The sequence below is a fragment of the Typopeltis vanoorti genome, chromosome 18 (genome assembly GCF_054136105.1).
Source record: "Typopeltis vanoorti isolate ZY-2024b chromosome 18, IOZ_Tvanoo_1.0, whole genome shotgun sequence".
NCBI lineage: Eukaryota > Metazoa > Arthropoda > Arachnida > Uropygi > Thelyphonidae > Typopeltis > Typopeltis vanoorti.
Window position 1 is genome coordinate 39,623,761 of NC_143566.1, and position 12,800 is coordinate 39,636,560.

General features: G+C 35.7%; 1 protein-coding gene across 1 annotated transcript in view; it reads right to left on the bottom strand.

Moving 5' to 3' along the window:
• The window catches only part of kis (chromodomain helicase DNA binding protein kismet), a 945,984-nt gene that overhangs the window by 591,486 nt on the left and 341,698 nt on the right, over positions 1 to 12,800 (bottom strand). The window contains exon 19 of the mRNA XM_090408660.1: positions 12,340 to 12,496. Coding sequence (XP_090264786.1) covers positions 12,340 to 12,496 — 157 coding nt within the window. The remainder of the gene's footprint in view (positions 1 to 12,339; positions 12,497 to 12,800) is intronic.

Sequence of the window (12,800 nt, forward strand, 5' to 3'; positions counted from 1 at the left end):
TAACAAGAAACACAATTCTGAGCTAGAAATACTTGTACTATTAGTTAAGAAAGCAAAATATAAAAGAAAACCTGTTATAATTACCTTAGAAAGAAGTAAAGTTGAGGAGAAAATTGTATGTCTAAGTAGAATTATATTATTAAAGTTATAATGCCCGCAACGGAAGCGTTCATGGAAGGCGAGCTGAACTCACATTCGGCGAAATGAGTGCTCTTCAAGGAGCAGGTGTGATGCAATCACATAGGGGTGAATAGGAGAGCACAATGAGAGATCCTTCAATACGAAAAGAGGGCACTACAAAGAAGAATAAAAAGCGAGTTCACTCGGGTTTGAACCCCCCATTTTTTTCTGTTCCTGTTTTCTCGTGTGGTCAAGCAGAGTACTGACCGATCGACAGCGCTGGAAATAATCTCCTTCCCGGTTGCTATCTGAAGGAGTCGGGCATGCTATACGTGAGCTGACGGCAGACACCAACTAGGGCCATCAGTAAAAGTTTACCGATGCGAGAAGCGGAAAAGTTCCCCAAAAGGACAGCCGAGCATTTGTGCTGCAAAGTGCAAGGAATGGCGATTTGCGTAACCTCCACGTGGACATGACTCGATAAAGCAGAAAGACATCTGACCACAAAGGACGGACAAAAGAAGTGCGATATCCTCTCAGGCCACTGGTAATGTACAGTAAATTCCTTATTCTTGTAACAATTAGTATTGGGGCAAAGAGAGAAGGACAGATTTCTAATTGACAAGAAAGAGAACTTTTAAGTGACTTTTGTGTTCAGTAATGTGTTAATCATATTGGACTAGTAGTCTGAAAGCCTGAGAGTATGCAACACTTAGTTGAATGTGAATTGATCTTTAATAGCAAGTTTTACTTAGAATTTTGAACTAGTGTTTTATGATGAATGTGTACTTATTTAACCTAGAGATGTAAATAGAGTATTTGATAATTAGAATGTTCCCTATTGCTTAGCTAGTGAATTAGAATTTTGATATGACATACCTTTGATGTGTGGAAGTTTATTGTATGTAATTTGATAATTAATAAACATGTTAAGTCTGAGTTTGTCTGAGCATGAGACTGATTTTACCACTCGCTAAAGTTCAAACGTGTGAATAAGGGCAAATTAAAGAAAGTTATAGGCCATGACTGCAATGTCGAAGTTTCTATAGGCACTTAATACTTTAACAAGATTAGGTAATACTTGAACTCTGGGAAGGTTTCTTTGTACAAGAATTCTTCTGTACTAGGACTCTGGCTGGCACAGCTATATCAAACAAATTTTGTCAGAGTTCCGAAAGGAGAAGTGGCCCCAGAGAGATAGGTTAGAGATTTCAGGCTTAGTAGGTACGACAGGGATTTAGGATAAAGAAATAACAGAAAATTAGTTGACATAACAGTATAGATATTTGTGATTGTCTGTGAAAATACTAGTGGTGGTGGTCGGTGGTAGATGGCATTGTTGTAGATGATGAAGGTAATTGTAGTTCGTCGTAGTTGGTAGATTGAGTGGTGGAGACGGAGAGTTGTGGAGTAGGTACCCTCCCTCGGTGAGTCCTTGGACTACCTGGAGGTGTCACGTAATAATAATAAGTAGAATCAGCTTTACATTTAGATGCCATTTTTAATTTATTGTTAAAATATTAAATATTAGTAAAACTTTCACATTTCTGCCAGTCCTTGTAACATGGTTTACAGTGACCTATAACATAAATAAACTGTCTTGCAATCTCTACCCACAATGCTATATATATGCTATAGGATATTAAAAAAAAAGACTGTTTCAGTTCTGTTGTTTATGTTTTTTTTTTTTTTTTCTGCATTGATTTTGAAATGTTCTTAATTTCAATTTCATAAATAGAAGAAATGTAAAATAAGGCTTTCTGTAGAGACAATGGGTACTATAAGTTTCACTTGAAATTTTAACATGAATCAGGCAAATTGGTCATGAAATACTGAATCTAAGCAGAAATTTAAATGGGGGAGTAAACAAGGTGATGTGGCAGATAGTGGTGTAAAAGGATGACGGTTGCACCATTGTAAACGTTTGCGTATTTGTATTAATTTTTGCTTTTACTACTTTTTGTACTCTTACTTGTATTATTTATTTTCTCTTAATTGTACTTTAATGCTTTCTTAAGGTTATCCCTTATGATATCTCTTGATTTATTCCCCACAATTAGTCTTTATATTGTGGGGAATATTGCTCCTATATAAGATGATGCTGTCAGTGAATTGACCTAAGTACTAGACAATTCTCAGGTACAAATAGCAATCTCATACGCTGAAAGGAATTTAGGAAAATTGATTTGTGACTGTGCCACCTAAGTTCTTAATTAATAAGCATCGGAGATGAGCTATAACAGCCATAGGATAATTCTATCAATGGTTTAAGGCTTAATTTTACAGTTATGGCTATTTCTTAGTTCCCGGTTCAAATATTTTTTCAAGACAGTGCATTGAGTCAAGATAAGGGGAAAGTCTCATTTTAACAGACAAAACATGTTTAATGCAACTTGAAACAGATATTACACTATTCCATACACTTTATACAGTCTCACTTTTAATCTAAATCTAATCTTAACTCATAACCTTAAACAAGAAAAATCAATCATTTACAGAGAAAGAAAAGGACCCATGTCCTACAATATCTCTTTTACTATATCACCCCAAAATTTTATCTCATATCTACGCTTCAGTCTTAATTTCCTTCTACCTGCTACAACACTAATGTTCTAGGAATGTTACAATCAGAAGATCACAATTCTCCTTACGCACCTTACTGATAATACTGGATAACATACTCAAGTCCAATGCGACATGTACTTTCCTTTAAGTCCTTGCAGTCCTACTCTGTTTCTGCAGGCTGTCCGACTTGTTCTTCTGTGCGCTGCTCAAGAGTCGTCTCTTATTGGGTTCACTTGTGGGAAGAGTGATTCCCATTTGGCCATGATACTGGATCGAGTCGAAGGCACCCTACTTCTGCACTGAGCGAACTCCTAACTGCAATTCATTGCAGAAATTCCTCTGTTGCTCCCGTAGCCACAGGTGCATTCCGACGAGCTCTAGTCGGGTCTGCGAACTGTCCTTAGAAGAAAGCAAAAATGAGAGAGAGAGATGCTCTTAAAGCCTCCTATATACTGCTTTTTTTCAGGTCCCTGTTTTAGGGCCGGAGACCCCCAAATGTCACACGTGCACACTGACGTCAGTCGTCATGACCTTCATTGCAGGGCAGCAAGAGTTCCTTCTTTCATGGTCAGAGACCCCCCAATATCCTGCAACCATTCTAATGTCAGTGGTCGTGACCTTCAAACCATTGTTCACTTTCACAAACATAATCCTCTGTGATTCCTTTCGTTTGGGGCATAAAAACTTCAAAAATAGGTCATCTATACAATTTAACTCTGAGAATTAAATAAAGTGCACAATCTTAACAATTTGTAAGAAATTTGTAAGAAATGCTTACAAATGCTTACAATTTGTAAGCATTTTTGCGTAGTTGCATTTTCAGAATAATCTATATAAGCTATATGAGAATAATCTTAGTGAATGAATATGGTGGAAATTGTAAGATACACAAGAGAGAGCTATGATGTTTAGTGTTCACTCTAGTTAGGTATATAATCCAGGCAGACTCATTAGCCCCAGGTGGTGAGGAGGAACTGAACAAGAGAATATAGGGAGATGAGTTAGAATTATTAAAGCTATTAAAAAAAGCTTGAGTGAAATATAGCAAGTGGATTGGATGAAACATTGGCATGGGTGCTGAAGTAATGTGCAAAATTCTTTTTGCCATGGTTGATCAATCTGAGTCTCACAATATGGATGGTTTCTGCAAGTTTTTTTTTTAAATTTATTGTAAAAAAATATCTGAACTGAATACAGTCATAATTTACATAATTCTGAACAACTGAGAGTATGTATATATGAACTAAGATAGAAGCTACATTCACAGCATGCATAAGTAAGCTGTAGTATAATTATTTTGTTAACTGTTTACACTTGCCTGACCTCTGGTGAGGGAAAGAGTAAAATTTAAGATACAAATTAAATTAAATAATAATAAAATATAATGATAAATATAAAAAAAAAAATAAGTGCAACTACATCAATTACTATTTCTTTATTCAAGGGCAGAATGGTAGACACTGTTCCAATGGACACAAGTAAATGGAATGAAAGAGGAAGCCTAGAAGTTGGTTTGGCAAGTTTCAAGCTAGACTGTAAAGAGAATTTAATAATTCTAATTTAGACCAGTTAGAATTGAAGGAAGTACAGGAAGATGGTTTAATGTTAAATCTGGTGTGAGACAAGGATGTACATTATCCCCTCTGTTATTCATTATCTATATGGATCACATTATGAAGGAATGTGGTATTAAACCTGATATCAAAATTGGAGATGTTAATGTCAGCTCTTTGCTTTATGCGGATGATGTTATACTTCTAAATAAATCCGCTACAAGTCTGCAAGATTCTCTGACTAAATTGAATAGCTGTTGTAATAGATATGGTATGAAGGTCAGCAATAAAAAGACAAAGACAATGAAAATAGGCAGAATCATTGAAAATGTCAACTGTGTTGTGAATGGAGAACCGGTGGAACAAGTAAAACATTTCAGCTACTTAGGCACAATTTTTACTGAAGATGGTAAACTAAATATAGAAATAGACAACAGAATCAGCAAAGCTGGTATCGTGGGAAGTCAATTGAATAAATTCATATGGAATAAGAAAGAAATTAGTCGGAACACTAAATTAGCTGTATACAAGACTGTGTTCAAACCAATTTTAACTTATGCATCTGAGAGCTGGGTCAGAAGTAAAACACTTGACCAAAGACTAGAGACCGCAGATATGAGAGTCCTGAGAAAGATTAGAGGCGTGAACAGATGGCATCAATGGCAATATCATATTAAAAATGAGGATATTAGGAAAGAACTTGACATTGTCAGCATCCAGGAATGCGTTAGCAGAGCTAATCTCAGATGGTATGGTCACTTAAATAGAATGGGGGAGGAAAGATTAGCAAAACAAGTGTTCTCTGCCAGGTTGGCAGGAAAACGACCCAGAGGAAGACCAAGATATAGGTGGATTGATACGGTACAAAGTGCCTTAGACGATAGAAATATAAGATCTGATAATGTTGGAGTCTTGACAGGTGACAGACTGATTTGGAGGAAAATTGTAGATGGGAAGTTAGTGATGATGTAATTTTTTCATGTAGTACTGTCATATCCTGTACACCCCTTGAGGGTACATGGCAGGAATTTGATGATGATGATGATGAATTTAGACCAAATTTCAAGAGGAATGTGAAAGCTTCAACGTGAGTTTCGACTGGTTTGACTGTTTTAAAAATCAAACTGGATTGCATAACGTAAGAATAACTGGAGAGCCAAGTTTCCTGAAGAATTGCAAAGCATAATTCAGGAGAGTGATTATGATGATCAGCAAATATTCAACTCAGACAAAATTGGTCTCTTCTGGAAGCATATGCCAAGCAAAACTTTCCTAGCTAAAACTGAAACATCTCAACCAGAATACAAAGTATCTAAAAGATAGTCTTTTATTTTTACGTGTTTATTAGGAAGCAATGCATAGGCTTTAAATTCAAGACTATGTTAGTTCATTGTGCTCAAAATCCAAAATCTAACTTTATTGAAGAAATTAGCAAATTGGAAAAGAACTTGGATTTAATCAACTGGATAATGAATATGTGAGAATCTTGCTCAATTCCCATTCAGAACAGTTAAGCAAGAATGATCAACTTCAACTAGAAGAATGGCGTTCATATAAAGGAGATAAGGATTGTGACTAAAAAGCTAACTGCAAAAGAACTTGAGCTAGTTTTCAATCACATTGAGTATGCTAATGAATTTTGTTTGATGCTGTTCCTGATATGGAACGAAGCTTCAAAATCCACCAAAACCTTCATAAAGCAATCCCCAGCTATCACAAATTGCATGACAAGATGAACACATCAAGCAACCACTATTCAAACATCTTTACTTAATTTTTTGTAAAAAAAGTAGCTCAATCAAATGTTTAGACATTAAATAAAAATTTAAGCAATTGATTTTTTATTAACTTTGATTTTATTCTCTATTATAACTTATACTGCATTTTTTTCCACAAATGTATGCTAACTGATGGATGAATTATAATTATTCCCATTATTTATTGTATTTGCTTAATGCAATTTTGATTCGCGCACATTAATTGATGGATTAATTAATCGCGTTAAAAGCGAGGCTTTCCTGTACATGCACAAGTGCAAATTAAATGGCATGCAACTAAGCTGTATAATTGATGCATTCATATGGGATCTGCTGGTTTGATTTTTGCCATCCCTTTATTAAAATGTAAGAACAAAATTTGCATATGAAGCAACTTCACAACTAGGGTGCTTGTATATAGAAGCTGATAACTTCACATCAACTGTCTTAGTATACTATAATCCAAAGCACACTTCCAATCAGAAGTGTATATTGATATCCATTATGAGAAGGGTCATGGGCTCAACACCCAATACTTAACTTTTTACATGGAAGACTTCATGTAACAAGCTCTAGATTCAGCCAGCTCACATATGTTGATATTTTCGCCATTTGGCCCCACGGTCACAAAATATTAAATACCTTCCTAAGTCACCTTTTGACAAAACAAAAAGTTTGCTGTTAGCGGGCAGGCAGACACATCAATAACTACTCCGTGTCACAGACAATATTGCTAGATTTGGGGTGGCTCAGAAGTGAATCAAACTTGCATTTTAATCTGTCACGGGAAGCATTAAAAACCTTTCAGTAAGACATCGTAAAATGGTGTTAAAATTTTCAGCATCTAATACTGGTTCTGTAGCCTTCTTGATATCTACTATTTCTTTATTCAAGAGAGCAAGAGATTTGACCTACTGGCCTTTAAATAAATCCTGCAGGCACTTTCAGGCCTGAAAATTTCTTTTATTTTACAGCAGGTAGGAATAACCTGAGCCATCTTACAGTGCTTTAGGAATATTATTCTGTTAATGCAATTCACCTTCTTAACTAATACATTACCATATCTAGCTTATTATTTGGAAGTAGACATTCCATGAAGTCTCGATATAAGTTTCAGTAAGGAAATATTGTGAGTAGACATATTACTTACTATTATAATAACGGAATTAACTCACAAAATATTCTTTATTTTTGCCGGAGTATCACAGGCATCATCAGTACAAGTACAAAAGCTAATTAAATAACTGATATAAGCATGGGGTGATTAAGGGTCAAAGCTGTATAACATAGAGCATACCTCCACATAGCCTTTAAAGGAATGCGGTGAACCAACCAGGGCTTCTTACCTAATGTCCAATCTTCACCTTCTCACGAACGAGGATGGGCTGGAAATTTGGGATTTAGCCGACCAAATTGTATTCTTACTGGCTAAAACCAATATAGAAAATAATGGTATAACATGACAAAATTTCATGCTGGCTGGGGCATTGCCCAGTTAAACAAGCCCCCCCAACAGTTTTTGTGGCCCTTCCCAGGGAGACTGTAGCATCAGCTTGTTCGAGGTTCCGAAGCAGAATTGAAGCTGTGATCGATGCTAATGGTGGTTATTTTGAGTAAATCTTGTTGATAGTATTGTAATTAACTCTGCCTGTAATGTTTTTTTGTCAATTCATTAAATTTAATAGATACAAAGAAGATTTTCTTTTTCCTTACGAAACTGTCAAATTTATCCCGAACACCCTGTATATATATATATATATATATATATATTATATATATATATATGAATTTTTTTTTTTTTTTTGTATCCTTAATATATATATATATATACATAGGGTGTAAAACTATAAAACATAATGGCTTATTTTTTTTCACTTCATGGCTAAAACAAAAGCCAGTATTCTTTTTTAAATTGTTTAGATCACATAGTGAAGCATGCATGTAGTGAAAAGAACCCTATAATATAGGGTTCGGTTCTTTTCACTACAAATTTATTTGAGGGAGGAGCTCTTGATAAATATCTGCTTTTTGGAACTCAGATGCAGATATTTATCAAGGCTTTCATATAGATTGAAAAACATCTAAACGTTATCAATTGTTAGGTTATGACAATGACTAAGGAACAACTGCTGTGGAGTGGAGGAGGGGGGGGACAGGTTGAGTTTTTAATTATTACAAAAAAATTAACATATAGAAAGAAAAAGTTCTGAACCTTAAAGAAGAAAATGAAGATGATTAGCTAATGTTATGACTTTCAGAGAAAACTAGCAATGAAAATTACGAGTATTTTTGCACTTTTTTTAAAGTGAACACTACATGTTCAAATTAAGGATTTCAGATCCAGAAGTTTATTTTATATCAGTGGAATTCTGGAGCCCTGTTTCTGGTCATTGCTTTGCCTTTGTCAGCTCTGGTAATAAGATTCGGTTTCTTCAGAGATTTAAGAGCTTCCATTTCCAGAAGTGTTAAGTTGGAAAGAAACAGTTTTGCTTCGAAGAGAATAATGATAGAGTAAAAGTGAACTCTGTAAGCAGTATCTGAAGTAACCAATCACTGGCTGCGACTCTGTTACTGCTCTGGTCAAATAAGATAGCTATGTTTAAAACTCAGGATGGTAAAGAATATCTGGCACGCTTCTTTTCCTAGAGGATCCTGTAAGAAAATGCTGAATCAAAGTTTGTCGCTTACGTTGGCATACCTGTGTGCCCATCAGAAGCAACTAAACCACTGTTGATGATATCATTATAGTTGGAAGGAGGTGGGATGCCCATAAAGGCTCTCACTATGCCTCTAGAGAATTAGTCAGAAAATGAACTAGATTTACTTCCTGACTAAAAACTTCTTTTTTTTTTTTAATGGCTGCCAACCATGAAAGGTTTTATATATGAACCTATAAGACATTTGTACCAAGGGTGGGTTAAGCTGTTTTTCCCCCTTGTTTTTTAATGATGTTATATATATTTCTTTGGTATTTTTTTTTCATTTTTTACCAGAAATGGAAACCCTGCTCTAGACGAAACATGGAATGTTTTTCAATCCATTTCAGGCCTTCAATAAGTGGAGCAATGGACACCCACCAGTAGATGAAATCCATCTCCCACCTAAAGACATTCCCATATGACCATGGCAGGATTCAAACCAGCAGCCTGTTGGTTGGAAAGCGAATATGCAAACCAGTTGGGCAACCAACATGGCACAGTCTTCACAATGTATCCCTGCTTTAACTACCAGTGATACATTGCAAATAAGATCACAAATAGGGTTAGTCTGGGATCATAGTATTCGAAATAAGATCCAATTTATAGTTTTTAGACATCACGATCAACCCATTTCAGCTGTTCAAGATTAGGTTGTTTGTTTTATTCAGACTACCAATTAGGAAGCTGATCTGTTCACACAAGCTAGAAAATTCACTTCCCCTTTCCCAGCGTAAATCACTAAGCCAACTAGGGTACGTGTGTTATAAATTAAATGCTGGGAGGACATCATGTTGGAGGTTTAATGCAATATTTATAGTACTAGGAAAGGATTAAAAACCAAGTTTAATGCTTCCAATATTAAGCCTTAACACACGGATTCTAATCATTCATGGTGAAGAAATAGCATGCAAAGCAAGCCAATATAGTAAGTCAAAACAATGTTTATCTAAGCAATTAAATCAGCTGGCCTTTCTAAAAAGATGTTGGGGACACAAGAGTGATACCTAACTTCGTTAAACTACAAATCATATTCTAGTCAAAAAAAGTCCCTCCAATGTACAAATGTGCCAGCCTCAACCACATACACAACACCTTCCTTTCCAATGGCTACAATGATTACAAAATAAAAAAAAAATCAGTTCCTCCTCCATCGCTTCAGAAGGAATTCAGAAATGCAGTCACCAACTTCAACATCTGTGGAACATCAGAAAAAATAGCCAGGTCTTAAAAAAGTACAACCTCTACACAGCTTTTAAGCTCCACTGGAAAGTTGCTATCCTTATCCGTTCTACCAAAGATCAGCTCTCTCAAGTGCCTGGAGTATATAAAGTACCCCATTCTGGCAAGTTGACTTACTTCAGACAGATAGATAGATAGATCAGCGACCATCCATTTAGAAGAACACAATCTGTACATCTGCAGTCACAATTATGATCAATCTGGCCTTGCAGACCATGTATTGGATACGATCAACAGAATCTCCTGGAAGAAAACTACCATGCTCCACCATAGTATATTTTAATAGGAAAGACTGTCACTCAGAAATCAACTGAATTTAAATAAATATGGATGCATAAACCTTCGCAAAATTTGGGAAACAATAACTGTCAGAGGTCCCACTTTACATACAGGATGCATCACCTAGATAGTACTTTAGAGTCACCCACGTTTCATTGAGTATTGTGCTGTCTTTGCATGTGTGTTACAACAGTTATTTTTAATTCCTGAAGATGTCTCAGTGACACACAAAATAGTAGAAGCATTAACATTAGTTTTTAATCCTTTCCTATCGCAGTAAATATTTTATGAAACCTCCAACATGATAACCAACTAGGGGTTGCACATTTGCACACCACCTTTGTAAGAGATGACATATACATGCTAGCTGTTCATCAATTGTATCCCCCCCCCACACACACACGCACACCTGAGGTGACTAATTACAAAGTTTTCAGGTGATTTTTATTTTAATAGTACAGACTCACATAAGTAGTTCCTTATGAAAATTTCATGTAGTATAAATTTAAGCTATATGATATTTAGAAACAGTTCAGTATTTTGATGATAATAATTTCCCATTATTCTGCTTCCCTTCTTTCTTGCATCAATTGTTTGAATTAGTACTTTTTCATGCTGTCATCTGCTTTATGTACAGCTACTCCTCATCAAAGTACTATTTTTAGCCATTTTCTTTGTTCAGTGAGTTGAGATACTGTTTTCCAACCAAATTTATCACTCTTCAAGAGAAGTTTGTTATACTGGCCATAAAATATTAGATATACACCCTCAGTCCAAAAAGAAACTGAACTTTTAGAAAATAGAAATAACTAGTGGCGCCACCTGTCATATCTTTTTGTTGTCGAAAGCAGCAACCTTCATTAGCGAAGGTTGCCACTTATGTCAACTGTTTATGACATTTGTTTCATTAGAAGCCGAGTTACAGTGCCAAGAGTGACAGTGTGTTTTGATGAACAGTCGGAAAATGAGTTTCAAACAGAGAAAAAAAAAAAAAAAAACTTGTGTTAAACTTGGTAAAAGTTTTACCGAAACACATCAAATAGCATACGGTGATGAATGTTTATCCCATACTCAAGTTTAGGGGTGGTTTAAGCGATTTCAAAGTGGTCGTGAGACGCTTGAGGATGACCAAAAGCCATGCCGTCCAAAAACTGGACTGAGCGAAGTTAACATCCCAAAAGTGCGCGATTTCATCAAAGAAAACCCGAAATCGTCTGTGAGATTGATTGAAGATGAATTGGGGATTCCAACTTAACCTGCACAACATTTTGACTGAGAGTTTGGACCTTCATAAATTGAATTTGCGATATGTTTCCCACAAAAACCGCTTAAGGACTCAAACTTCCTTGAAACAATCGTTACTGGTGTTTTGAGTATGAGCCTGTAACAAAGTGCCAGAGTGCTGAGTGGAGACCACCAGAAGAGGGACATCCGAAAAAAGTCGCTTGGAGAATTCAAAAGTAAAGACAATGCTGTGTTTCCACAATTCCAATGGCATTATCCACAAAGAATTCGTTTCGCTTGGCCAAACGGTCAATGGTGAGTTTTATCTGAAAGTTTTGAAGCAATTGATAGCGAGAATTCATCGCGTACGGCATGAATACTGTGACAACCGACTGCTCGTCAAAACACACTGTCACTCTTGGCACTATAACTCGGCTTCTAATGAAACAAATGTCAAACAGTTGACATAACACTAATGAAGGTTGCCACTTTCGACAACAAAAAGATCCAACAGGTGACGCCAATAGTTTCTTCTATTTTCGAAAAGTTCGGTTTCTTTTTGGACAGAGGGTGTATATTATACCTTTTTTTTTTTCCAAGCAGCAGTGTGCATTGTAAGAATGTGAATGCTATTCTGCATGCTGATTTACTTTCACCATTTGTTTTTCTTGTTTCCTATAGATGACAAAATTTTGTTTCCTTACATGCCTTTAAAGCTGACTCACAATATAGTATTCTCTGTATCCCTCACTTAGAACCCTTTGGCAGGAAGTTAAAAGAATCTCAAACATGGATTCTTAGAATCTTATATAACAGAAATCAGGCAGTTCTGAATCACAAAGCACTTACATATGTAATGCATGCAGGCAAACGTGCAGAATAATGCTTAATGTTAAAACTCACCAGTTATTAGAAATGGGTGTATACAGCATTTCCTTAACTCCATCATAGTATTCATTAAATTTGGCATATTTGAACAACTGCCACCCTTTGTTAAGAATGAGAAGTTTCGTTCAAGTATGGCTCGATAATATTTCTTCTGAATATTTGTTAGTTCCACCTAGTAAAAATAAGAAACTTTTTTTTAATATAAAGCAACCAGGGGAAAAAAAAACAATAATTTAGGTAGTTGCTTAAGTTAAAACACAGAAATAATAAAAATCATAAACTTTTCCCTGATACAAGATATCAACCTATGCTGCTGTCGAAAAGCTAAGGATGAGCTACATTTTTACTTTTTTTACATTGGGCAAACTGGCCCTTTAATTTTTTGTTGGATGTGTGTTGGGAGGGGGAGGGGGGCTGCAAAATTTAGGCATTTTATTGAAAGTTCTACTTTGTTTGGGAAAAACATAACTCAATAG